The sequence below is a fragment of the Pan paniscus genome, chromosome 10 (assembly GCF_029289425.2).
Source record: "Pan paniscus chromosome 10, NHGRI_mPanPan1-v2.0_pri, whole genome shotgun sequence".
NCBI classification, from domain to species: Eukaryota; Metazoa; Chordata; class Mammalia; order Primates; family Hominidae; genus Pan; species Pan paniscus.
Genome location: NC_073259.2, coordinates 65,695,464 through 65,723,317, shown reverse-complemented (window position 1 = coordinate 65,723,317; position 27,854 = coordinate 65,695,464). Strand labels below are relative to the sequence as shown.

At 47.1% G+C, this 27,854-nt stretch overlaps 1 protein-coding gene and 1 long non-coding RNA gene across 14 annotated transcripts in view; one reads left to right on the top strand and one right to left on the bottom strand.

Moving 5' to 3' along the window:
• LOC130540668 (uncharacterized) overlaps window positions 1-14,119 on the bottom strand; it is a 55,904-nt gene extending 41,785 nt beyond the window's left edge. The window contains exons 1-2 of the long non-coding RNA XR_008954658.2: window positions 14,012-14,119; window positions 1,473-1,583 (exon numbers count right to left, since the gene is read on the bottom strand). This is a non-coding gene — a long non-coding RNA (uncharacterized LOC130540668). The remainder of the gene's footprint in view (window positions 1-1,472; window positions 1,584-14,011) is intronic.
• The window catches only part of DDX11 (DEAD/H-box helicase 11), a 32,522-nt gene continuing 17,762 nt past the window's right edge, over window positions 13,095-27,854 (top strand). For 4 of the 13 annotated variants that reach the window (XM_063593103.1, XM_034936083.2, XM_063593106.1 and 1 more), the window contains exons 1-5: window positions 14,995-15,144; window positions 19,181-19,328; window positions 24,603-24,851; window positions 25,373-25,459; window positions 25,760-25,917. In XM_063593103.1, the coding sequence (XP_063449173.1) occupies window positions 19,185-19,328; window positions 24,603-24,851; window positions 25,373-25,459; window positions 25,760-25,917 (638 nt within the window). In that variant the 5' untranslated portion in view covers window positions 14,995-15,144; window positions 19,181-19,184. Of the gene's footprint in view, window positions 14,909-14,994; window positions 15,149-19,180; window positions 19,329-24,602; window positions 24,852-25,372; window positions 25,460-25,759; window positions 25,918-27,854 lie in introns of those variants that run through there. The other 9 variants (XM_063593109.1, XM_063593102.1, XM_063593105.1 and 6 more) reach the window with 7 other exon arrangements.

Below are 27,854 nucleotides of genomic sequence, written 5' to 3'. Positions count from 1 at the left end.
GAGGATCACTTGAGTCCAAGAGGTCAAGGCTGCACTGAGCCAAGATAACATCACTGCACTCCAGCCTGGGTGACAAAGTGAGACCCTGTATCTAAAAAGAGAGAGAGAAAAAAAGCTAAGGCTATTTTCAGGTTAGGTCAGGCCTAGTAACAAAAACTTTTTGTGAAATGCTTCGATCCTTGTTTGCCCTGCTCCTAATTTCCCTTAAAACCTCCCGGATCAGAGAGGTGGTCTTTGAAGATGAGTTCACAGCCTCCCTCGAGTTTTTGGCTTCCTGAATGTAGCTAACTTTCCCTTTCACCAACATTCGTCTCTAGACTTTGGCTTTCAAGCAACAAGTGGCCTAGATCTGGGTTTGGTTACAAATTTTGGCAAGCCCAGCCAGAAGCCGTGTGCTCTGGGCTGTTTGCACCCTGTCAGCTCCCAACAGACAAAGCAATTGGTCACAGCTTCATACCAGGACTAACTCATCCATATTGTTGGGAGGACTTCTTGGTTCCCAAGAGGTGGAGCAATTGATGGCGGCAGCAGGTCAGGGCTAACTCACTCACATTACCAGAGGTTAGTGGCAAATGCTCCGTGGCACTGGCTACTCATGGCAGAAGGGAACTGCAGAGACAGTCCCAAAGTCTGCCAAAGAGAGGCTGCCAAAACTCTTTCTACTTCAGGGAAACTTCCTCCTTTCCCCCATTCAGTACTGACTGCCTACTTTTGCTTTTAGTTGGTGAAAGGAAACTAGCTTTATTTTTTTTATTTTTATTTTTTTTGAGATGGAGTCTCGCTCTGTCGCCCAGGCTGGCGTGCAGTGGCGCAATCTCGGCTCACTGCAAACTCTGCCTCCTGGGTTCATGCCATTCTCCTGCCTCAGCATCCTAGGAGTAGCTGGGACTACAGGCGCCCACCACCATGCCCGGCTAATTTTTGTATTTTTAGTAGAGACGGGGTTTCACCTTGTTAGCCAGGATGGTCTCCATCTCCTGACCTCATGATCCGCCCGCCTTGGCCTCCCAAAGTGCTGGGAAACTAGCTTTTTGGATGAGCTGATGAGCTGTACAACCGGGTAAGTCTACTGGGGTGCAAAGTAGTAGTCCACTTTCTTTCCCATTTGGGCCTTTGGACCATTTGTGGTACCACTGGTAGAAGAAATGACTCATAGTGACTCCATACCAGTCTCTTCCTTTGTGAAAGCCTGGGCTGGAAAAGTGCTTCATTTGTTTTGGTTGTGTTTTGTTTGTGTCCACCATGGGAAGTTTTTTTCATCAATCCCCTCTCAGAGCCCACTGTGGTTCATATTGGCTGACTGGTAAGCCTACAGTGATAACCCTATGACAAAAAAGATAATCTACTGCAATAAGGTGTGGCCAATGTATGTGATACATGAGGAAGATAGGTGGCCATTACATGGTTCTTTGAATTTAATGTTATACAGCTTGAACATTTCAATCTGAAATCAGGAAATTGGGACTGCATACCTTATATTCAAGCTTTTATGTTGGTACATAATAAGCATGCTTCCCAGAAAGGTTGCTGGCTGATGGTGCAAACAGGACCATATCAGGTAAAATCTCCTCACTCTCCATTACCTGAGGAGGAAAAGAAGGAGATAGGATAATCTTGTCAACTATAAACCCTCCACAGGCAAATGATGCTGAGGCTTTGCAGGTGCCTGTCCCATTGCAGCCTGCTCTGGTGCCTGTGCAGGCTCCCATGGAGGCCCCAGCTGCAGTACCAGCACAGTACCCTGAGTTGCCCCATCTCTGCCCCCTCCACCAGAGGATTATCCAGATAATACAGACTTACAGGGTGTGGTGGCCCCTCCTCATTTAAAAGGTAGCCAAGAAATAGGCTCCCCTTTTAAGACCTGACAAGGCAACTAAATTTGACCACAGCGTACACCCTCATGCGGCAGAACAATTTCTGTTATGCAAATTCTCCCCTAGAGGATTAAATGCACAGGGCCATACTCCTGGGCTATTTTGGTTATTCACCATTTTCTATCTTTGACTAAGTAAATTGAAAAATATTCAAGTCCATCCTATAGGGATGATCCATAGGAGATGACTGAAATATTCACCAGTATTTTTTCTACTCATCATTCCACAATAGCAGGTGTACAAGCATTATTAAATTTTATGATGAAAGGGGATTATTTTTAGACAAGACTAATGATGGAGCCAGAAGGCTATACCAGGAAGACCCTGCTGGGTCCTCCAACCTCCCAGAGGCAATTTCCTTAGTGAAACGCAAATGAAACCTTAATAATGAGGTTATATCTTGACTGTAGGATTACTCCTAAGAAAGGGAGTACCTAAGCAGCGAAGCCTCAATAAAAAACATCCATGACCTCTGGTAGGAGGCCAGTGAAAACCCAGCCGCTTGGTTGGAACAAGTGTATCAGGCTTACAGAAAATATTCAGATATTGATCCAGAGGCTCTGGAACATGTTTGGGTCATAAATATAACTTTCATCAACCAAAGTGCTTCTGACATTAACAGAAAATTAGAAAAGCAGGTAGGGACTGTTGGAATGAACTCTTCCCAGTTTACAGATGTTGCTTACAAAGACTTCAATGCTAGAGAAACAAGAAAAGCTAGACAGGCAACCATTTTCATGGAGACTGTTCAAAAAGGTGGAAGAATGAGGGCTGAAATAGAAAGGAATCCCTAGACAAGGACCAGTGTGCCTACAGTGGGGAAATCTGGACATGAGAAGTATGCCCCCCAAAGCTACAGAGAAAAGATGGTAATAAAAAAGACAAGGGAGAGGAAAAGGGAAATATACGCCAAAGAAGGAGATGGTGGAGCAGGATTGTGACTCTGATGAAGACTGATGGGGCACAGGGACTCCGCCTGATTTAACAGAGCAACAGTAATTTCCCTACAGGAGCCCTGGGTACAAGCGACAGTGGGGAACAAAATGACTGGCTTATTGGTTGATACTGTAGCAATGTTTCCAGCCAAGGCTGGAGTCACTGGGAAGTTACAACAGAGACTCTTTCTTAAGCCCTAAGAATATAAATTGAGGGATATAAGATTGAGGTATAGCTTTCTGTATATGCCACATTGCCCTATTCCATTGTTGGGCCAAGATTTGTTATGTAAATTAAATGCCCAAGTCACTTTTGCTCCTGAGAAACAACATCTAAGAATCCAGGTATCACCCAAACATGTCCTATGCCTACAGACACTGGTGATTCAGCCAGAGAAAAGAACTCAAGAACCATTCCCGCTGGAAGTCTACAACAGAGGGAGTAGCACTGTTTCGGAAGACAAGGGAACCTGAACTAGCAGTCAAAGCTCAGCCTGTGCACGTTGAATTTAAAAAAGCATTAATTCCACATAAAAACAACACTGCTTAAAAGGTAAAGAATTAGAAGTCATACAGGGGGATTACACAGGTTTCTAAAGCACAGACTTATTCAATCATGACAGTCTCAATACAATACCACTATCTTGCCAGTGAAGAAACCAAACTCCAATTAGTATCAATTTGTGCAAATTTGAGAGCTATTAATGACATCGTTCAAGATACCCACCCAATCGTGGCTAACCCATATACCCCACTTACAGCTACCCCAGGGGATTATGGCTGGTTCTCAGCATAGGAATTAAAAGATGCTTTTGTTTAGTGTCTACTAATTGAGGAGAAAGCCCAGTTGTTTTTGCACTTGAATGGCAAGATCTGGAGACTAGGGCAAACTTCCAAAACTGCTAGACTGTACTGCCCAAATATTTAAGTATTCCTTTACCATTTTTGAAAAAAATCTTACTAAAAGATTTGAGAAGCTTGCAATTAAACAGGGGAATACTATTACAATGCATGGGTAATTTACTCATTGCTAGCCCCACTTATGAAGACTGTTTATACCAGTTTTTGTTTGATTGTTTTGAAACAAGGTCTCACTCTGCCACCCATGCTAGAGTGCAGTGGTGTGATCATGGGTCACTGCAGCCTTGCCCTCCTAGGCTCAAGCGAGCTTCCCACCTTAGCCTCCCAAGTAGCTGGGACTGCATGTGTGTACCACTGCACATGGCTAATTTTTAAAATTTATTTGTTGTAGAGATGGAGTCTCACAGTGTTGTCCAGGCTGGCCTTGAACTTTTGTGCTTAAGCGATCCTTCAACTGTGGCCTCCCAAAGTGTCTGGATTACAGGCATGAGCCACCGCACCTGGCCAATACTAGTTTTAAACAGCCTGGTGGAATTGGATCATAAAGTGTCTCTTTGCAAATATGCAAAGAGCAGGTAGTCTATTCAGGGGTTTGCCTGCAATAAGGTAGGCAGAGTCTGATGCCTGACAGGTAACAAGCAATAGCCACTATCAAGGCTCTCAAAAATCAGATAACTAAAAGGAGTCTTAGGTATAGTTGGCTTTTGTCACCTTTGATCCCTAATTTTGGTCTCCTAGTAAAGCACTTATCTGAGGCATTTAAAATGTCAGAGTCAGAACCTTTATATTAGACAGTGGAATGCCAACAGTCATTCAATAACATTAAAGAAAAACTAAGGAAATTCTTTATGGGCCCCCAAGATGTTTACCCTAAGATAGTTACCTTGAATTTCACCCTGACCATGTAAATTGATGGCTTATCTTCACAGGCATGGAACAAGAGACATAAGTCATCCCTCTTCTCACCTGAGACAAATGCATATCTGATTGCTCCCCCTGCCTGTTTATCTTATGTAAAAATGCAGATTCATTGAACTAGATGAATGTTTAAGTGACTGTTCCCCTACCCTCTTACATGTGAAGGCTAATCAAAGACTCAAAAGAATGCAACTGCTTGCCTCTTATCTACCCATACCCTTTTAAAAATGTATCTTCCTCTTTCAATACCTGGCCTTTTCCCTTTAAATATTGGGATCCCAAGACCCTCTTCGGAAAAAGCATGAAACACAATGTTTCCTGTGGATCTACGTTCTTTCCTGGGCATGTCCTCAACCTCAGCAAATAAACCTAAAATGATCAGGACTCACCTTGGTTATTTTTCTTTAGTTTACATTTCCTAAGCTACAGACCTGTGCAGCACATGACTATACTGAATACTGTGGGCAACTTCAACATGATGGTATCTGTGTCTCCAAATGTCTCAACAAAGAAAAGGTACAGTAAACATATGGTTTGAAAGATAAAAGTGGTATGCCTCTAAAGGGCACTATAGCATTATAGTATTTATATGTCTTTGTCCAGGGTTCCTGGCTCATAACTTCTATAAGCCCTCATTATAGTCTTGTTATAGTGCTGGGACACTTTAGGCTCAGAAAACAGACTCTCTCTGTCTCTGACTTTCTCCTGCCCTCCTTTCACCTGCCGAAGGCAGGACTCTGCACATCATAAGATCCTCATTCCAGAGAGGGTCCTGCCCATCCTTAGGAGGTGGGAATGCTGCACAGAGAGGCCAAGAAGAATCTGGATAAGCCTTGGTGGGTTTTCGCATCTCAGACAACTAGTGTTAGATCATCCCTTCCAGTCCAGTTGTATTTGTACATGGTTGTCAATCATGTCTACCCAATGATGTCTCCATTGAAGGCTCAAGAGGACAGGGTTCAGGGAGCTTCCGGAAAGCTGAACACGTGGAGGCTGACAAAACTCTTCCCTATGCCAGGAGGGTGGCACACCCCAACTCCACAGAAGCTCCTAGGTTAGGGACCCCTCCAGACTCACCCTATGTATCTCTTCATCTGGCTGTTTATTTGTATCATGTAAAATACCCTTTGTAATAAACCAGTAAACATAAGTGTTTCCCTGAGTTGTGTGAGCACTCTAGCAAATTAATCAAACACAAAAAAAGAGGTCATAGGAACCCTAACTTGAAGCTGGTGGGTCAGATGTTCTAGAGACCTGGACTTGCTACCTTGGGAAGGAGGGGACAGTCTTCGGAGACTGAGCCTACAACCTGTGGGATCTGATGCTATCTCCAGGTAGGCGGTGTCACAACTGAACTGGAGGACACCTAGCTGGTGTCCCCTCCAGAACTGCTTGCTTGCTTGGTGTGTGGGGAGAAATTCCCCTGTATGTGGTCATAGAAGTCTTCCATGTTGATGGTTGCTGTGGTGTGAGAGCAGAAGAAAAACACATTGGAGGTGGTTTTTCCACACACAGGCACTTAGTATGAATGGAGCTTGCAGGACTGGAAGTTGCTCTGGGTGAGTCAGGGAGTGTGTGTTGCGTGCAGGTGAAAGCCTAGGACATTACTGCACGCTGTTGTGGACTTTATAAACAGTGGACACTAAGGCTACACTAAATTTGTTAAAATATTGTTCTTTCTTCAGTAAATTAACCTTAGGTTTCTGTATCTCTTTCACTTTATAAACGTTTTAATTTTTTTAACTTTTTGACTCTTGTAATAACGCTTAATTTAAAACACAACTGTACAGCTTTTCTTTATAAGCTTTTTTCTATTTAAAAAAATTTTTTTATTTTTAAACTTTTCTGTTAAAAATTAAGACATAAACACACACATTAGCTCAGGCCCAAACAGGGTCAGGATCATCAATATCACTGTCTTCCACGTGTTGTCCCACTGGAAGGTCTTCAGGGGCAGTAACACGTATGAAGCTGCCGCGTCTTATGGTAACAATGCTTCCTTCTGGGATATTTCCTGAAGGATCTTGGCTGAATCTGCTTTTCAGTCAGCTTCGTTTTTGGAAAGCAGAGGCCGGGCATGGTGGCTCACACCTGTAATCCCCATACTTTGGGAGGACAAGGTAGAAGGATCACATATAGCCAGGAGTTCAAGACCAGTTTAGACAACAGAGCAAGAACCTGTCTCTACAAAAAGTAAAGATAAAAAAATTAGTTAGGTGTGATAGTGTGCATCTGTTGTCCAGCTACTTGGGGGACTGAGGTGAGAGGATGGCATGAGCCCAGTTCAACACTTTAGTGAGCTATGATTATGCCGCTGCAGTCCAGCCTGGGCAACAGAGCGAGACTCTGTCTCAAAAACAAAACAAAACTAGAAAGAGTACACTCTAAAATAACAATAAAAGTATTGTAAACACATAAACCAGTAACAGTCATTTATGATCATTATCAAGTATTGTGTACTGTATGTAACTCTCCAAGCTATACTCTTATACACTGGCAACTCAGGTTTGCTTATACCAGGACCACCACAAACATGTGAGTCATGCGTTGTGCTACCATGTTATGATAGTTACTATGCCACTAGGTCACAGAAATTGCTTAGCTCTGTTATAATCTATGGAACCACCTTCCTATATGCAGTCTGTTGTTGGCTGAAATATCGTTATGCAGCCCGTGACTGTGCATTGGCATTTGTCCACTTGGTCTTCAGCCTAGCTTTGTACTTTGTCTTTGACATTTTGGCTTCCACTGCAATTTACTTCAGGCTTAGACTCCTTGAGGATCTCTCCAAACCTGCCATGGTCTGTTTCTTGCCACCAGTCCCTAGCTGCACATTTCTTAGGGCAGCTGCCCCAGCTTAGTCTGATTTATGGGGCCCCTTATCTCATAACTTTTAGAATCTTGACCAAGTCAGGCTACCCGGCAGGAGGAAATGTCAAAGGCAGAGGCAAAAGTGGCCCTCTCACATTATCTGTATCTCCAGGGTCTTCCTTTGCATGGTCTCCTTTCCTTCCACCCTCAAGTCCATTCCTCTCCTGTTTCTCTCCGCCCCTCCAGGTTTCCTCCTTTAACCGCATCACCTAGAGTCATCTTCACCGTGCAAAGTGGTTTTGTTCAAACTAATGTATTAACACTCAACTCAGTGCAGTTGCCCTTTGAATGATCACACCCAGGAGACTTTTTTCTAATTAGTGTTCACCTTGACTGTACTATATTTCAGTGTTGATCATTTTGTCCTTTGGCTCAGATAGCTGTAAACTGCCTTCTATTTCACTGATTCATCATTCTCTCATCTTCCTTTCCCATCTTCAAATATGGACATTTCTTAAAGGTCATTCTCTGTTCCTCATTTTTTTTCAAAAACTTTCAATAAAATATACGTAATAAAATGTACCTTAACCCTGTTCAAATGTACACTTCATTCATGTTGAACATATTCGCATTGTTGTGCGACCAGTCTCCAGAACTTTTCCTCTTGCAAAACTGAAATTCTTACACCCGTAAAACAACTCCCTATTTGCCCTTCCCCCAGCCCCTGACAATCACTCTTCTACTTTCTGTCTCTATGAATCTGACTACTCTAGCAACCTCATGTAAGTAGAATAATACAGTATTTGTCTTTTGACTGGCTTTTTCACTGAGTCTAATGTGATGGTTAATTTTATGTGTCAACTTGGCTGAGCCACCGTACCCATACATTTGGCCAACATTATTCTGGGTGTTTCTGTGAAGGTGTTTTTTGGATGAGATTAACATTTAAATCAATGGACTCTAAGTAAAGCAGATTACCCTCCGTAATGTGGGTGGACCTCATCCAATTAGGTGAAGACCTTACTAGAGCGAAGACTGACTTCCCCTGAACAAGGAGTTGTGCCAGCAGACTGCCTTTGGCCTTGAACCATAACTCTTCCCTAGGTCTCCAGCCTGCCAGCCAATACAATCAGATTTTCACTCACCAGTCCTCCACAACTGCATGAGCTAATTCTTTAAGCCTCTTTTTCGCTCTGTGTAGACACACACACACACACACACACACACACACACACACACACCCTGCTGGTTGTTTCTCTGGAGAACCCTAATACAAATAATAGCCTCAGGGCTCATCCATGTCGTAGCATGTGTCAGAACTTCCTTCCAAGACTGAATCATATTCCATTGTATGTATATACCACACTTTATCCACTCATCTGTCAATAGACACTTGGGTTGCTTCTACCTTTTGGCTGTTGCGAATAATGCTGTTATAAACACAGGTGTGCAAAAATGTCTTCAAGACACTGCTTTTACTTCTGTTGTTTACAAACCCAGACGTGAAATTGTTGGATCATATGGTAATTCTATTTTTAATTTTTTTTCATAGCGGCTACACCATTTTACATTCCCACCAGCCATGTACAAAAGTTCTAATTTCTCTATATCCTTGCCATCATTTATTTTTTGTTTTGCTCCTTTTGGGTTGAGGTTTTTTCTTTCTTTTTTTTTTTTTTTTTGAGACAGGGTCTTGCTCTGTCACCCAGGCTGGAGTGCAGTGGTGCAATTATAGCTCACTACAGCCTTGAACTCCTGGGCTCACACAATCCTCCTACCTCAGCCTCTTGGGTAGCTGGGACTACAGGTGTGTGCCACGATTCCCCCCTAATTTTTTTTAAATTTTTTGCAGAGATCTGGTCTCACTATGTTACACAGGATGGTCTTGAACACCTGCCCTCAAGTTATCCTCTCGCTTCAGCTTCCCAAAGTGCTGGAATTGCAAGTATAAGCCACTGTGCCTGGCTGTGTGTGTGTGTGTGTGTGTGTGTGTGTGTGTGTGTGTAATAGTAGCCATCCCAGTGGATTGCAGTGGTACCTCATCGTGGCTTTGAGTTGCATTTTCCCAGTGACTGGGATGTCGAGCATCTTTTCGTGTGCCTGTGGGCCATTTCCACATCTTTTTTGGAGAAATATCTATTTTGCCCATTTTTTTAATCAGATTGTTTTCATGTTGCTGAGATATAGAAGTTCTTTATATATTCTGGTTATTAACCCCTTATCAGATAGATGATTTACAAATACTTGCTGCCATTCTGTAGGTTGCCTTTTCACTCTGTTGATCCTGTCCTTCAATGCACAGAAGTTGTAACTTTTGTTGTTGTCCAATTCATCTATTTTTATGTTATTTTACAAATCCCTCAACTCATCATCAATTTTTTTGTTGCCTGTGCTTTTTGGTGTCATAGCCAAGGAATCATTGCCAAATGCAATGTCATAAAGCTTTTCCCCTGTTTTCTTCTACCAGTTTTATAGTTTTATAGCTTTTAACTTTAATTTTTAATTTTAACTTCATTTTAACTTTAGAAAATCCATCAAGTTAATTTGGATATATTGTATAAGACAAGGATCCTACTTCATTCTTTTATATGTGGATACCTCCTTCTTTTTGGAAACTTTTCCTTTCAGTAATCTTACTACCTCCACAGCTTTAGTTTAGATGTTTTTTGTTGTTGTTGTTGTTTCCCAGGGGTGATCAAATCCATATATCCAGCTTTTACCACCTTCCTGAGTTCTAGTCCCCCCATTTTCAAACACCACTGAAAATTTAGTTTGACTAAGTACATTATGTGAAGAAACACCATGTCCCACCCCCACTACGGTGTGGCTTAATGAGCTAAAGTAATATATCAAGATAGGCATAATAATCCAAGAAACTGGGGTTCAGAGAAGTAAATATTGTTAGGGTGCATCTTGCGCTGTTCCAGAGTGAGGCATATAGGGTTTTGGGGACAGAACAATCTATTCTCTAATAATGTTTTCTCTTATAGCACAGGCACACTTCATGAGCCTTTCCCACTACCTAGGTGTTCCAGTTTGGATGTGGTTTGTTTGGCCTAAGTCTCATGTTGAAATCTGATTTCCAGTGTTGGAGGTGGCGTCTGGTGGGCAATGTTTGGACCATGGGGGTACATCCCTCATGAAAGGCTTGCTGCCCTTATGGCAGAAGTGACTCAGTTCTCACTCTTAGTTCCCGAGAGAATTGCTTGTTGAAAACAAACTTGTACCTCCTACATGCTCTCCTTCTAGAAGAGGATCTAAGGAAATTTATAATAAAAGCAGAGGAACGCTGAAACCAAACCCAATTCATATCAGTAATAGCTACCATTTGTTAAGCTTCCACAATGACATGTAAGATGTTAAGCCCTTTATGTTACCAGGATTATCTCATTTATCTCATAAGAATTCTAGAACATAGGTCCTATTATTATCTTTATTTTATTCGTGAGAAAAGCAGAGACTCAGAAGGCTTAAGTCATAGGCCAAGGTCATCCAGCCAGTTGAATGGTGGAGTGGGGAATATCTGGATCCAGGCAGTCAGACTTTTTTTTTTTTTTTTTTTTTTTGAGACGGAGTCTCACTCTGTCGCCCAGGCTGGAGTGCAGTGCCGTGATCTCGGCTCACTGCAAGCTCCGCCTCCCAGGTTCACGCCATTCTCCTGCCTCAGCCTCCCAAGTAGCTGGGACTACAGGCGCCCACCACCACGCCCGGCTATTTTTTTTTTTTTTTTGTATTTTTAGTAGAGACGGGGTTTCACCGTGTTAGCCAGGATGGTCTCGATCTCCAGACCTCGTGATCTGCCCGCCAGGCAGTCAGACTTTATTAGAATATGCACTTAAAATTAGTAAGAAGGAATGAGAACAACAACAACAAAATTAAAAAACGCTTGCCGAAGAAAACTAAAACAATGTACAATATTTAGCCCTGAGATCACTAGCAGTGAAGGCAAAGAAGAATGCATAATGGGTTTCTATAGCTCTCACTGTCCGGTTATAGAAAATATTTCTACATTAGTACAAGCACTTTTCTTCCTAAGCCCTGAGTTTTGAGAGTTTATCAAGAAGGCCTCTGAGTTCATTCAATTAATGGCATCATCTAAGGCTGTTTAATAACAAATGCAGAGGTAGTCCACATAAGGAACTTTTGCCTTTACCTTTGAGACAAAGCCCAGGGCCTCACGTTAGGAGTACAGCTCTCTAAATATAGGCCTCCAGGGCAGAAGCGAGGGGAGGATGGAGGGACACAATGCAGATTTACAGCCTGGTGGGTACGGCCTTTGTCCTCTCCATGTCTATTGTCACTCTTGAGGTCCAAGCCTCTACTGCACTGCCTGGTTTACTGCACAACCCAACTTGGCTGCTTGCTTCTGGTCTCTCCCCACCAAACCATCCTTCACACTGCTTCCGGCTTAATATTTCCAAGACACTGCATTTGCAAATCCACTCCTCTGTTTAAAAATGTTTCAGTGACTTGCAACTTGTCTACAGTGTGAAGTATAAATTTATTAGCTTGTTGTTTAAAGCCTTCTACAACCAGACCCCGACCGACCTTCACGTCCTATTGAGAGGTGACAGCCTGCTGGCAGCCCTCGCAGCCCTGGCTCGCTCTTGGCGCCTCCTCGGCCTTGGCACCCACTCTGGCCGCGCTTGAGGAGCCCCTCAGCCCGCAGCTGCACTGTAGGAGCCCCTTTCTGGGCTGGCCAAGGCCGGAGCCAGCTCCCTCAGCTTGCAGGGAGGTGTGGAGGGAGAGGCGCAGGCGGGAACCGGGGCTGTGCTCGGCGCTTGCGGGCCAGCGCGAGTTCCCGGTGGGCGTGGGCTCGGCGGGCCCCGCACTCGGAGCGGCCGGCCCGCCAGCCCCGGGCAGTGAGGGGTTTAGTACCTGGGCCTGCAGCTGCCGTGCTCCATTTCTCGCCGGGCCTTAGCTGCCTCCCCGCGGGGCAGGGCTCGGGACCTGCAGCCCACCATGACTGAGCAGCCCGCCATAACTGAGCCGCCCGCCGGCGCCCCAGTCATGGGCTCCTATGCGGCCGGAGCCTCCCCGACGAGCGCCGCCCCCTAATCCACGGTGCCCAGTCCCATCAACCCCCAAAGGGCTGAGGAGTGCCGGTGCACAGCGCGGGATTGGCAGGCAGCTCCACCTGCTGCCCCCTGCCGCATCCACTTGGTGAAGCCAGCTGAGTTCCTAAGTCTAGTGGGGACTTGGAGAACCTTTATGTCTAGCTGAGGGATTGTAAATACACCAATCGGCACTCTGTATCTAGCTCAAGGTTTGTAAACACACCAATCAGCACCCTGTGTCTAGCTCAGGGTTTGTGAATGAACCAATGGGCACTCTGTATCTAGTTAATCTGGTGGGGACTTGGAGAACCTTTGTCTAGCTAAGGGATTGTGAATGCACCAATCGGCACTCTGTATCTAGCTCAAAGTTTGTAAATGCACCAATCAGCACTCTGTGTCTAGCTCACGGTTTGTAAATACACCAATCGACACTCTGTATCTAGCTAATCTAGTGGTGACCTGGAGAACTTTTGTGTCTAGCTCAGGGATTATAAACGCACCAATCAGCACCCTGTCAAAACGGATCAATCAGCTCTGTAAAACAGACCAATGAGCTCTCTGTAAAATGGACCAATCAGCAGGATGTGGGTGGGGCCAGAGAAGAGAATAAACACAGGCTGCCCTAAGCCAGCAGCGGTAACTCACTGGGGTTCTCTTACCACAGTATGGGAGCTTTGTTCTTTTTGTTTTTTAGGTCTGCACTGCCTTTACGAGCTGTAACACTCACTGCAAATGTCTGTAGCTTCACTCCTGAAGCTAGTGCAGAGCACGAACACACCGGGGTGAACGAGCAACTCCAGTACATGCCGTCTTAAAAGCTGTAACACTCAGGCGAAGGTCTGCAGCTTCACTCCTGAGCCAGCAAGACCACAAACCCACCAGAAGGAAAAAACTCCGAACCCATCGGAACATCTGAGGGAACAAACTCCAGACACACCGCCTTTAAAAAGTAACACCGCGAGGGTCTGCAGCTTCAGTCTTGCGTTAGTGAGACCAAGAACCCATCAATTACTGGACACACTATCAACTTTGTTTCTCCAAGGGTGCTTCTTAAACTGGATGATTCACACCCTAGGAGTGTGTGTGTGTGTGTAGGATGGGGTTTGAAGCAGTAGGGTAAAAAACCTAGTATACTTTCTATTCCAGAGGTGTCAATTTACCAGACAACAGTTATTTTAAAACCTTTTTTATGCAAAAACATAGGGTGGAATGCAACATTTTTATGGGCCTGTGGGCCATTCGTATACATCTTTGGAGAAATGGCTATTTAAGTACTCTGCCCATTAATTCTAAACTTAAAACTAAGACTTCAAAGATCCTCTAAGGATTTTGCTGGGCCACATCCCATAGACCCTGAAGGGTATTACTTACTCGCCCTCTCCAAACTGCCGAAGTCGGAAGCAGGTGACAAAAAAGCTGACCCTGGAATCACCTCTTGTAAATTTTCCACCTCCAAGCTTTTCGATAGTTTGTAACACTGGCTCCTCTCCCCGAAAGCCTTTCTTTCAAGTCCCAGCAACTCTCCCTGACCCTGCTGGGAAGGCGCACCAATTACCTGTCATTCCAGGAAAGCTTATAGCATAAGATGATCCCATTGGTCATCTCCCAGAACCAGACTTTCTGAAAAGTCCTTAAGGACCAGCTAGTCCAATCCCTCACTGAATAAAGGAGAAGCAAAGTCTAGGGAGGTGAGGTGATTCGTTGTCCTCCTAATTAGCAGGTGAGCTCCTGGCAGGGCTGGGGTTTCATCTTCTGGGCTCTCTGCAAGGTCGTGCCCGGCACGGGCCAGGAACAATTTCATAAACTCGTCATCTAGACGGCCTTTGACTGACACCATCTCTCCGTGTGGAGGAGCCGCTGGGGTGTGCGCGGCAGGTGTCGTCCGTTTCAGAGGTAAAATAACCCAGCTGCAGACCTCCAGAGGCCGACTAGAGCCGGGGTCAGAAAACAGGTTTTCCCCCTCGGAGACAGCGCCCAGGGCACGGGCATTAGAACATCGGCTGATGTTTCATCTGGTCAGGGAACCATCCAGCGCTTAGTACACCTGGCGCTAATCGGCGGGGATTAATCTCACACCCCGCAGCTGGCGGAAAGCAACGGGAGGAGGCACCTAGCCCTGGGGTTGAGATCCCAGTTCCCGCGTGCGCAAACCACGCCCTTGTAGATTCTGGCTGCTGCGTGTTCGCGCGCGTCCCGGAGTGCGCATGCGCAGCGGCGGGGGTTGTTCCGGCAGCCTTTCACTGAGGGGATCCGCCAGTTTCAAACTGAGTGGCGTTTGCCCTGATTCCCGGGGCCTGGCTTTCAGCGTAGCAATTCTGCCGGCGAAGAAGGTGAGCGCAGTGCTGTGTGGCAGCAGAGCTCCTTAGGACGAGGAGCAGCGGGACGAGGAAGGGCCGACTGGTGAAATCGCAAACTGGGCGTCTGTTCCGGCGCCGGACCCCTGCTTGCAAAGGTGGGTGGCCCGTCCGGAGCGGGAAAACATTCCGGAAGTGGAGGGCCGGGCCAGCGTGATTGACAAGCGGGAACCCCTGTGTGGGGACGGGTAGGCCTAGGAAGGTTGTGCTTGCGGTGGAACTGGGCGGTGCGCAGGAGTGGGCATTAACAGCAGCCGCGTGTCTGGGTCTTAGATTTGGCCCAGCTGTGTTGAGCTTTTCATGGATTATCTTACGTAGATAAGACACTGCAACAGTGAGTAAGCGCTTGTAACCCACCTGTCTCTTACAGAAACTGAGCCCCAGCGATGCTAACTTTAGCAAGGATACAGCTGGGATCCTAAACTTGGCAATCAGAGCCCAGAGCCGATAAAGTTAGCTGCATGAGTCCAGCTTCCCCCAGGGCGGGAATCGAGGCGGAGCAGGGTACAGTACGGAGGCCAGGGATGAGTGCAGTTGACCAGATTGTTGACGGAAGTGTCATAAAAAATGGACTTAAATGCTGATAAGCAGCTGGTTGGGTTCCACACAGGGTGCGAGCTCAGGATGCACGTTGGAGGGGACACAGGGCCAGAGCAAGGTGGGAATGCGGGTATTATGGGCCAGGCCATCCTCCAGCTGGTGGAGCACCGCAGCACTGCAGTGTGTGGCCCTGGCTTAACAGCAGTGCGGAAAAGCTTTTCTCTTGGGACTGTGGTGCTTTCCAGGTGTGTGAAGTTAAAACATTTTAGGGCCATACGGTAGATAGTACCTGCCACATAGTTGTCTTGGTCAGCCCCGGCTGCCATGACAAAATACCATAAACTGGGTGGCTTAGACACAGAAATGTGTTTTCTCACAGTCCCAGAGGCTTGGGATGTCCAAGATCAATGTGGGGAGGACATAACTGAGCCCACAACAATAGTCTGTACTCAGTAATGAGTGATAATTGGGGACTGAAGAAAATGAACACGTTAAGAACTAATATGTTCCTGAAGTGCTTTCACAACTCTAACCTCGTTTTATGAGCGTGAGCTTTGCTGTCCTGGTGTGTGCCTTGGCACTGGGAGGTAATGGTTGTCCTCCACACAGCCAACCTGAAGAGGGCTGAACAAGTCACTGCAAATGTTTTTAATAGGGTTTAGTGAATCCGTTATACTCAGATTTATCTAAACCTCTATGATTTAGCCTGTGCTGCTTCTGGAATAATGAGATCCATAATTACCACTGATGGGGAAGTGAAATAATACTTACGTTTCTTCTGTATTGTTTAGTGTTATTCTAGAGTTTGGTAACCAAGTCTGTCTTTTTTATCCCACTTATCCTGGTGGGAGGAAAAGTGAGGAGATAGAAAGTTTCAGGTGGCTTGGGGGTCTGGCACATGTGGTTCAAATCCTGAGTTCAAGCACTTGCTGAGTGACCTTGGGCAAGTCATATAAGGTTACTGAGTCTCAGTTTCTTTCTCTATAAAATAGAGCTTGTAAAAATACCACACAAGGTTTTTGTGGGGTTATCTGAAAACGGTTTGAAACCATTAAAGAACTGGCCATTTAACTAATAGGTATTCAAGTCATGGGACCTCCGTTACCCAGCCTCGGAAGAGAAACCTTTACTTACAGCCCCGATGTCTGGCTGGCTACTCATTCGTTCATCAGATTTTTGTTGAATGCCTATGAGGTGTTGAAGCACCTAGTTCTGAGTCCTGGAGCCAGAGAAGAGCAAGACAGACAAGGTTCCTCTATTTATGGAACGTATATTCCAGTGAGGAAGAATAAATAGGTTCAGATGGTGCTAAGAGCTATGAATAAATTAAATACAGAGTAATGTGATTTTTAAAAAGTGACTTAGAGCAAGCTAGGGGGTGAGGAGTGGGGGTGGTGTTTGACCACTGTCCAGCGGCCAGACAGCTGGAGAGGCTTCTCTGAGGAGGTGAGCCAAAGCCTGGATATTGAGGAGGACTCCTTCTCCAGGCCAAGGGGAGCAGCAAGTGCAAGGCCCGAGCTGAGTAGATGAGGCTGGGAGCCTGACCAGTCTCAGGCTGAGCAGTGCTCTGTCTTGAGAGGAGCTGCTGGTCAGCTTTTTGTCTTGGGATTCAGAACGAGGAGACATGAAGACTTTTTACTTGGCAGTGGGAGCTGAAGCTGAAAGGTCCAGGAGCTGATGAGGCCACGTGTAAGCGAAAGTTCGGGATAAGCAGAAACCGAGTGCGCTGAGGGAGTGAGATTGTGGCTGTATCCGGCACCTGGCTGAGCAGGAGAGTGAACCCCGTGGGTGTGTGTTTGCTGGTGACGTTCCTGGAGCTGTCTTGAAGTCCGAGCTGCCTTGCAGCTCTAGTCTGCTTCTGTTTTTGGCTTTCCCAGATAGTTTCAATTCTTACTCTCAGTTTGTGAACCTCCCTTCACTTATGCTGGATATCTCTTGCAACCGGATGAGCTTCACTAAAGCACAGTCATTTGGACCTGGATTCGAATCCCTGGTTTTCCACTTTTTAGCTGTGACTTATTTAATTTCTGTAAGCATCAGTATCCAGTAGCTGTATCCTTATAGTGTTGTACAGATTAAATGAGATAATAAAAGCAAAAGACCACTGTAGAGTGTTTAACACATAGGAGGTACTCAAAAATTTGTTAGGTACCTTTCTTCCCCTTTCCTTCATGTGTTAAAGCTTTTTCAGTACATACCTCTCTCTCAGGATTGAATTGTAAATCATGTTTTTTAATTACCCTTCTTGTAATAATTCCTCTACCTCTGTAGTCATGTTTTTCTTTTTTCATTTTTTCTTATCCCCGGAATGGCTAACAAAACAGCCAAATACACCTCTGTAAAGACAGAGGGTAAAATAATGCTAGTTCTGTGAGTTCTCTCTTCTTGTGCAAATCCATAAACTGCCACCAATCTGTAGTCATTTTAATTGCCCCTAAACCGAAGAGCATCGTGGCAACTACCTTTCCCCTCGTAAATAGAGTGACACTATCACTAGTCTTATTGAGGCCAAAGTTATAAAGATGGGCTCTCGATCTACTAATATTAGTAAAATGGGTTTGGGACTTACTAACGTTTGTGCTTAGAAGAGACAGACCTGGCAAAGAACTTGGAGAAGTGAGTTCCAAAGAGAGAGGTGTGGGAACCAGGATGGAAGAGTCAGGCCTCCAGATAGCGTTTACCTCTCCTTTCTTTCTTGAATCACTGTCTCAGAGATAATTAGGTTCAGAAGAGGAGAAAAAAGATGACGTCAACGTGGAGCAGAGTTTTTCTTAGACCTTAGCCTAGCAAGGAAAGAAAAATGCCTGGTCTCAGTACTGGGAAGCTGTTTCAGCCAGAGGTCCATGGCTGTGAAGAGAGCTCTCCTGTCTGGAGCCAAACAGAAAGCTCATAGGTCTTGAGGCCAGAAAAGTTAGGTGGCGGCTCTAGTTGGTGCTGGAAATGGAGGCCAGGATGAACTAAGAAGCAAACTAAAGATACTTGTAAGATAAGGACATGTAGGCCGGGTGCGGTGGCTCATGCCTGTAATCCCAGCAGTTCGGGAGGCCGAGGCGGGCGGATCACGAGGTCAGGAGATCGAGACCATCCTGGCTAACACGGTGAAACCCCGTCTCTACCAAAAAAAAAAAAAAATTAGCCAGCTGTGGTGGCGGGCGCCTGTAGTCCCAGCTACTCGGAAGGCTGAGGCAGGAGAATGGTGTGAACCCAGGAGGCAGAGCTTGCAGTGAGCCGAGATCGCGCCACTGCACTCCAGCCTGGGCGACAGAGTGAGACTCTGTCTCGGGAAAAAAAAAAAAAAAAAAAAAGGACGTGTATGTTAACTTGCGCTATCCAAACAAGCTGTGCTTATGGTCCTCTGCCTGTGCGTCATGATTTTCCAGGACTTCACAACGGGATAAAGTGAAGTAGCTTCGGCTTGTGAATGTGCATTTCAGAGGCGTGGGAGAAGAAAGCTGCAAAAGTCATTATAAGCAATACCCTTGATCTTAGGGGTGCTGGTCTTTGAGAAGAGAGCTCTAAGCCTTTTGTAGAGGCATTAGAAAGGTATCGGAGCCACGGTGAAATGCAGGGGAGATTGGGTTTAGGGGCTTTCCTGGTCTGCATTCTGCTACAGCCGTTAAATGCCGCTAGATGGAGTGCGTGATTCTGGTATGGCCTCATGACCTGCGAAGGATGGAGAGAACATGGTCTCTGCTTCCCAGAAAAATGTACAACTCAAGGAGAAATTTGGTAACAAGTGTGGAGACTGCTCTTAAATAATGCTCCAGATTTCAAGCCACTTCTTCCTGGACCATGAGAGAGCTCCCTAATGTTGTATTTATTTTTCCTAGGTCCATGGCTAATGAAACACAGAAGGTTGGTGCCATCCATTTTCCTTTTCCCTTCACGCCCTATTCCATCCAGGAAGACTTCATGGCAGAGCTGTACCGGGTTTTGGAGGCTGGCAAGATTGGGATATTTGAGAGTCCAACTGGCACTGTGAGTGTGAACAGTGAGAGATACTGAAAAGGACAACTTAACGGCAGCCGTGCTAGCTTTTCCTGTTTGCCCATCCAGAGATTTTCATAGTTTGAAGTTGGGCAGAGTAGTCTCTCAGTTTATCTTTCTGAGTAGTAGTCACTTCCTCTATTAAAGTCTTTTTTTTTTTTTTTTTTTTTTTTTTGAGACGGAGTCTCGCTGTGACGCCCAGGCTGGAATGCAGTGGGACGATCTCGGCTCACTGCAAGCTCCGCCTCCCAGGTTCACGCCATTCTCCTGCCTCAGCCTCCCGAGTTGCTGGGACTACAGGTGCCCGCCGCCACACCCGGCTAATTTTTTGTAGTTTTAATACAGACGGGGTTTCACCGTGTTAGCCAGGATGGTCTCAGTCTCCTGACCTTGTGATCCGCCCGCTTCGGCCTCCCAAAGTGCTAGGATTGCAGGCATGAGCCACCGTGCCCAGCCTAAAGTCTTAAACATAGCTCTGTGGTCTGAGAAAGTCATTGGTGCCTACCTATTACGGTAGATGAGACGGCTTTCTTACCAACTCTTTTCCCTCCCTTTCCCCATCCTGCAAATATAATTCTAAGTTTTAGTCTCTGCTGAGTGAACCAGTGTGTTATGATTATGTTTTGAACATAATTTTGTCTTGAATAATATGTCTTAATATTCTGTTTTTCTAGAGTTAATAATTGCGTTTTTAAAGTTAGTTTAGTTTTTAATATACCTATGCCAGTTCCTCCCACATCATCCAGTGGCCTCTCAATATGATTTTCCATACAGATAACTCCTGTCTTAGTTGGCCAGGACTGCCATAGTAAAATACCGTAGACTGGGTGACTTAACAGGAATTTATTTTCTCACCATTCTGGAGGCTGGAAAGTTGAAGATCCAGATTCTGGCAGGGTGCTGGTTCTGGGCGGGGGGTCTCTTCCTGGCTTGCAGATGGCTGTGTTCTTACTGTGGAGCACGAAAAGAGGAGGAGGAGAAAAACAAATCTTTGGTGTCTCTTTCTCTTTTATGAGGACAAGGGCTGCTCCCTTATGGCTGCTCCCTTATGATCTCCTTTACCCTTGAAGGCCAGATCTGTAGTACAGTCACATGGTGGGGTTAGGATTTCAACATACCTTTGTTTGTTAAGATGGTCAGTCTCACTATGTGGCCCAGGCTGGTCTCGAACTCAACCGATCCTCCCCTGTCAGCCTCCCAAGTACCTGGTGGCTGGTAAGATCCAAGATTACCGGTGCACACCACCATACACAGCTTCTTTTGTTTTGTTTTTGTTCTTTAAAAACATTTTTTTAACATGCATTTTGGTGGGGATACAATTCAGTCCACAGCAGTGACCAATTCCATTTTTACCTTGGAGCCCTCCTGGAATCCTCCATCCTTTCCCTGTCATTTGAATTAGTTGCTCCTCAGACTGACTTGACAGATTTCAGCATGAGTGTTAGTGGGGACAGACGGCCGCACCCACACTGCATCAGGGTATATGTCCGTTTGGAGGCTTTCCTCAAACGTCTAGCAGCCCTGGACTGCCTGTGTATGCTGAAGAAGAGGGCACAGAAAGGCTGAGTCTGCAGGGCAGGCTGGCTGTGGCTGCCAGGCTGCGCTCCTTTGTTGGGGGCCTCCAGTTACCAGCACATCTGTGGGATTTTCCCTAGAGTCTTCAGTCTCTCCAGAGCAGGTGCCTCTGAGCTCTGGCCCAGCAGGTACAGGGGCTGAAGCCCAATAGCCGGTCTTCCGGGAGGTGGTCTGGGGAAGGGGATCCAGGTGGAGAGTCCCCCTCAGTGCCTGCTTTCAGCCTGGCCCTCCTCCCCCTCCCTCTTGCCTCCTCAATCTGCTGGTTGCCTCCAGGGCTCTCCTAGCTCAGCTTCCACTTAGAGCCCACTTCCTGTCTTCTGCAAGGAGCAGGAGCAGGGATTGCAACCTGGGGATCTAATTGTTCTTGAAAAGAATTTCAACCCGTCCCTTTGTTTTCAGTGGCCTGCCATGTTCCTACCACTTCCTGAGTCTTTCTGAGAATGAGTGGGGGAGATCTCTGGGGACACTTGGGCTTGAGTGTCTCTGCCGAATCACTTCCATGTCTCCGCCTTCTTTCCCTCTCTCCTAAAACATATTACTCCTTCCACTTTCTTTGTTTTTGTGGGTGTAAGCCTCCATATTACTTTGGTTAATTTTAGTGTGCTTTGGAACACAGATGAGTGCATGTTCATTCTGCCTTGTTTAATTTTAGAGACAGGGTGTCGCTCTGTTGCCCAGGGCCGAGTGCAGTGTTAAGATCATGGTTCACTGCAGCCTCGACCTTCTGGCATCAAGTGATCTTCCCACGTCAGCCTCCTGAGCAGCTGGGACTACAGGTGTGCACCATCACACCTAGCTAATTTTTTAATTTGTAGAAATGAGATCTCACTATGCTGCTTAGGCCGGTGGTCTTAACCCCTAGGCTCAAGCAATCCTCCCACCTTGGCCTCCCATAGTGCTGAGATTACAGGCATGAGCCACTGTACTTGACCCCTTTCACCTTGTTTAGCCTGACAACCCATCCTCTCCCTCTCAGGTCTTTCCATCTCAGTCTTCTGCACTCCAGACTTCTGCGTCTTCTTCCTCTGCTCAGCCTTTAATTGTCGATGTTTCTGGTTCTATAGCCTCATCTTCTTGTGTGCACTCTCTGTGAATGTACCCTGTGGCTTTATTACCTTTGACATTCTTCTGTCTTCTAAATCATCTCCTGAATAGAGTGTTTTCTCCTGTCCTGGGTGTCCCGCAGCCCATAGGAGCAGCCATGCTGTGGGACACCCTGAATGGGGTTTGTGTTACCTGTTGTGCCTACCATGCCCTTCCCCACCTTGGATGCACAGGTGTCCCACCTTAGCTGCCCGAGATGCTGTTTATCCTTGATAGTCACCTTTTAAGCCTTATACAGGTCTATCAAGTTGAGTCACCATTACCACTTGGTGTGTGCTGTGCCTTGTGTAACACTGCAGTTCCGGGAGTCCTCCAACCTGGAATGCATGCTTTGCGGGGATCTATGATGCCCTCGAATTGTATGTTACATGTGAACCTGTGAGCATTTTCTAGGGGCTCTGCACCTTTGTGTCTTCAGCTCTGAGCCCCATGCTTGCTGCAACCAGCAGGTGTTCAGAGTGAATGAATTTGCTTATCTTGGCATAAATCATGTAACTGTTGATGATACCCCAGGAAGGTGAGCCTTTGGTTATAAATCCTTTTAACATTTTCCAGTCTAAAAGTTTTGTGATCTTATTACAGGATGTAGAAAACAGTGGGCCTCAGTTACTCTTTTGTTGTTGTGCCGGAGTGTACCACGGTTGTTTTTGAAAGATAACTTTGACCATACCCTTAGGAACTTCCTCAGCTCACTTTCAAATGGAGGGCACTGGCTTTCTAACCATTGTGTTTCCCAGCCCAGTGACAGCTGAAGCTGACTGCTTCCGATGTCACAGGCAGCACAGAAGAGCCGCCCTCCAGGTGCTGCTGGGAAATGCCTGGAACTCTTTGCCATTTACTTTCTATCAAAAGCTGAGGGAAATGGTACATATGGGGCTTTCCTAAAAATATGGGATCCATCCATTTGTCAGCAATGTCATTCTATCCTATCCCAGGGCCTTTCAAGATTTTGATGAAAACTAATAGATCCCATATCCCAGAATAATGCTATTAATAATTTTATTATTATTACTTAATGATAGCAAAAAGTTGGCTAACTCCAACCGCTCACTTGTTATTTGCCAGGTAATCCTCTAATCCAGAGGATTTGGCCTTTTGTGTGTCTTAATGTCCTGCTTGCACCAGCTCTATGAGGAAGGTGCTGCTGTTGTCATTTCCATTTCTGCACTCGTGGAAACAAGCGTAGTGAGGCCTGCCTGAGCCACAGAGCTGCAGGTAGGGGAGGCAGCTGGAACCCTGGTGCCTGGCTGTGGAGTTTGAGACTCTGACTTCTGTGCCACGCTGCTGCCCCAACCCTAGTCATACGAGGTGTCTCACCCCGCCCTGGATACTCTGAGATCCCCTCTGGGTTCAGCAGGCTCAGAGAGCTGACTGCTTGGAGCAGAAGGCATGGGGTCCTCCAGAGACTCCCCTGAGCTGAGTTCCCCTGTGGACACCAGGGCCACCTCCTTGTGGCACTCCCTGAAGGTTCCTCTCTGGAAGAACTGTATTGGTTCCCTGGGGCTGCTAGAGGAAAGCTTCACAAACTGGGGCTTAAACAACAGAAACTGACATCCCACAGCACTGGAGGCTGGAGTCTGAGATCAAGGTGTCAGCATGCTTGGTCCCTTCTAAGGGTCGCGAGGGAAAGATCTCTTCAGGCCCCTTTGCTTGGCTTATAGGTGGCGTGTTCTCCTTGGATATCATCACATCGCCTGCCTTCTGTGCATGTCTGCATCCACGTGTCCCCTTTCCAATAAGGATATTAGCCCTTTAGGCTGGGTCCCGTCCTAGTAGTCTCATCTTAACTAATTACATTTGTGACAGTCCTATTTCCAGATAAGGCCACATTCTGAGATGCTGGGGGTTAGGATTTCAACACAGGAATTTGGAGGAATACAATTCAATCAGGCTTATGGGAAATTCTGGTCTTAAGTCAAGAGTAGTGTTCTCCAGTCTGTATATGGAGGCGCACACCTATGGTCCCAGCCACTTGGGAGGCTGAGGCCAGAGAATTGTGTGAGCCCAGGAGTTCCATACCAGCCTGGGCAACATAGCAAGACCTCCTCTCAAAAACAGACAAAAAGAGTGGTGTCTTCCAGAGTGATTAGTTTGCTTTCAAAAACAAAACACAAACCGTAAGCACTGGCACTCGTGACTGATCATCCTGTATCCACGCACGAGCTGCACAAAGGCCGCGCGGTCACTCTGGCTCCCCGTTGGCGAGTACCTGGGATTTCTTGCTCAGCATTTTGGGGCCTTAATTCTTTCAGGGGACTTTTTGTCTAATGTCTCCCCTTCTTCTAATTATGTGCGATATTTACATAGAATCTGATAAACTGCTTCAAATTTGTTTTCAGAACAGTGAGCTGGATAATTAAAGAAGCTTTTTCCTGCTTCTTGGGCCCAGTTTCCGTTTCTTCCTTTTTTCTGTTTTTCTTGGCTATTCTAGTGCTAATTTCCTTCCTTTCCTTTCCTAGGCTGGCCTTAGAGCATCCTCTCATATGTACAGCCAGACCTTCTTTCAAGCTTTTATTAAAATGGGGAAAGGTCATTTGGGAGGCTTTGTTGTTTTCCTGTTTCTAAAGATCATTTTTCTTCCTGCAGGGGAAGTCCTTAAGTCTTATTTGTGGGGCCCTCTCCTGGCTCCGTGACTTTGAACAGAAGAAGCGTGAAGAAGAGGCACGACTCATTGAAACTGGAACTGGCTCCTTACATGATGAGAAAGATGAATCCCTGTGTCTGTCTTCTTCCTGCGAAGGGGCTGCAGGCACCCCGAGGCCTGCTGGAGAACCGGCCTGGGTTACTCAGTTTGTGCAGAAGAAAGAAGAGAGGGACCTGGTGGACCGACTAAAGGTGAGACCTGGGGTATCAGGAAGTGGGAGTGCTGGAGGAAACAGGGCTTCAGCGATTGTTCTGGGGCGATTCTGAGACTCAGGTAGTGCATGTTCCCCTGCCGTTGCCGTGCCTCTCAGCTCTTCCATCAGCTCCTTGGGTCGATGGTGCTGCCGCTGTGCTGTCTTTTTTGAGCTGGAGGTCAGCAGGCCTTCTCCACACAAGGAACTGTTGGTGCCCATTTATTACTCACCTGGGAAAGGACCTGATCATTGCCATTGGCAGCATGGTTCAATGGCTGCAAATGGATCTGATGGAGAGCGTGTGGCTTTGGGAGGAGTGTGCGGCCTTCCGCAGTGAGCAGCGAGGCTGGGACCTGCAGGGATGAGGTCCCGGGAGGGGATGCGGCAGCCCTTGAGTGCTGGCCGGGGTAGGAGAGATGCCCCCAGTGAGGAGGCACCGGGCTGAGTGGCCCAGACTCCTTAGGAGAGGCCTGGTTTTGGGCTTCCTTGGTGATTTTCCTTCATGTCTGCCTTCTGTAGGCGGAGCAGGCCAGGAGGAAGCAGCGAGAAGAACGCCTGCAGCAGCTGCAGCACAGGGTGCAGCTCAAGTATGCAGCCAAGCGCCTGGTGAGCCTCATTTCTTGGGGGGCAGGATTCTGTCCAGGCAGGGTTGCTCTGCTTGGAGGCTCATGGGTGCGTGGTCAGCGCCTTGGTCTCCCCTCCATGACCCTCACTGGCTATGTGCTCCCGTAAAGAAGCTGGGCTGTGAGTGGTTGAGGCGTGGATCCTAGGAGTCGACCTCTCTCCAGCCAGGCAGCCAGGCCTATGTGAATGGGCGTGGTGTGCTTTGTCTCTGGCATGTGGGGAGGTGTGGATACTGGTGCTGAGACTTCTTCCTCCCTCACCACCTCCACTACCCCTGTCCAGAGGCAGGAAGAAGAAGAAACAGAGAATCTCCTCCGCCTCAGCAGGGAGATGCTAGAGACAGGCCCGGAGGCTGAGCGGCTGGAGCAGCTGGAGTCTGGGGAGGAGGAGCTGGTCCTCGCTGAATACGAGAGTGATGAGGAGAAAAAGGTGGCAAGCGGGTGAGACAGAGGCGGTAGCACAACCCTGCCCCAGGCCAGGGGGCACCCTTGAAGACAGCTCTTTCCCTCATGCCACAGATGCCATGAAGCACCTGGCAAGAGGCATGGTGACTTCTGCCCTCTGCTCTAAGCTGGGTCCTTCCTAGGGTCCATGAGTGCCAGTGGCAGTGAGGACAGTCACCGGCCTGGTCTGTGTCCTCTCAGCTGTCCTCACAGAAGCTCAGGCAGGGCAGGAACATTTGTGTCTGCGCCTTATACACAAGGAGGCTGCAGCCTCACAAGGAGAGACTCCTTGGCTGAGGCCACAAGCCTCGGCAGTGGAGAGCTGGGCTAGAACTCAGCCGGCCTGGCTCTAGATCTCAGGCTCTGAGGCAGCTGACTGCACTGGGTAACATGTGAGGTGCCAACCGTCAAGGTGTCCTTAGCCTGAGCTTTCCCTCTCCCATAAAGCCTCTGTTGGTCGAGACTCAAGGTTTCCACTTGATGAGCCATGAGCTGCTGGGTGACTTAGCCCTGAGCAGGCCACCCAGGCCATTTCGGGCCCACAGGATCCCTGGTGACAGCCCTGTTCCCATTCACACTGGAACCTCACCACCATCCCTGAGTGTCTGCTCTGAGTATGGCACTGTCCAGATGCTGTGGACATAGAAGGGAAGAAGACATGGGACAGTTAATAGACATGAAAATAAATAACACCTATGTGAAGTCAGCATGTTTGCCTACAAGGAAAACAAAATGGTGATGTGGATGGGGTGGGGGGCTGCACCTGATGATGAGTCCCATGTGTCCTATGACATACTGGCCACCACATCTGTCGGAGGGTAACTGCAAGACCAGAGACCCTCCATGGATATTCCTGAAGGTTCATCCCCAGCCTTCACGGTCTGTCTGCAGGGCGCCTTCTGACGCCACCTCCAGCCGCCATCCACCAGGCACCAGCTTCCCCGCTGCCCTGAACTTCCTCCAGCGCACCAGGCCTTCCTCTGTCCTGTCTGAGGATTTGCTCATGCAACGTGCTGTGGCCAAACACCCTGCCCTCCTCCCTTGGCAGATGTCTTCCTCTCCTTTAAGGCCTGGCTCAGGTGTCGTCTTGGTGGCTTCGGGTGTCAGCTGCTCTGTTTTGCTCACGCACCTGCTTGTGCTTCTGTTATTGCCTCCTCTCCCTGGCTGGGCTCGAGCTGCTTCAGGGCAGGAACCACGTCTTTATAGTTTGATGTTCCCAGAGCTGACCCAGTGTTTGGCATAGAGGTGTGCTCAATAAAATCGAGTTGACATGAATGAGCAGATGCTGCCTCGTTGCAGTCTGGTAGTGTAATTCCGGGCTGCGCATGTGGACTTCAACTTCTGCCCCTGCCCAGGGCAGACCACCGTGTTGCTTTATGCCTCGCTGGTGAGAGGAGGTCATAAACAGTTTGTGCTCCATGAACCCTTCCTGCCCGCCTCCGAGGTCGTGTTTCTGCTCCCTCTCTTCTCCCTTAGAGCCCGTGGGGACAAGGCAGAGAACTTGAGTGGAGATGGAGGTGGTGAATATTAAAGGAACAAAGTGCTCCTTCAGGTCTGGGCAAGAACCATGGATCCTGTAGGTCAGCTTCCGGGGCTTCCCATGCCCTCACGTTTCAGGAGATAACGTGAGCCTCAGAGGACCTGAGTTCTGAATAGAAAATTTTTGCTCTTCATTTCTTCACACACCCAGCCTCTCAGTGAGCCCCTGCTGGCTTTGTCCAGCATGCGACATAAGATTATATCCAAGCCTTTTAAGATAAAGCTGCCTACTCTTTAGTGACCATGAAGCCAAGCCTGTAATAATTACTCTTCTGATAGCCCAAGACAATTGTATTCTGCTTTGTTAGAAAGGAATTTCGAGGTGAACAAAAATGTTTTCTTTTTATGTGATGTTGCCATAGGTATCGTGGGCCTGTCAGATGGTTTTGTGTTTT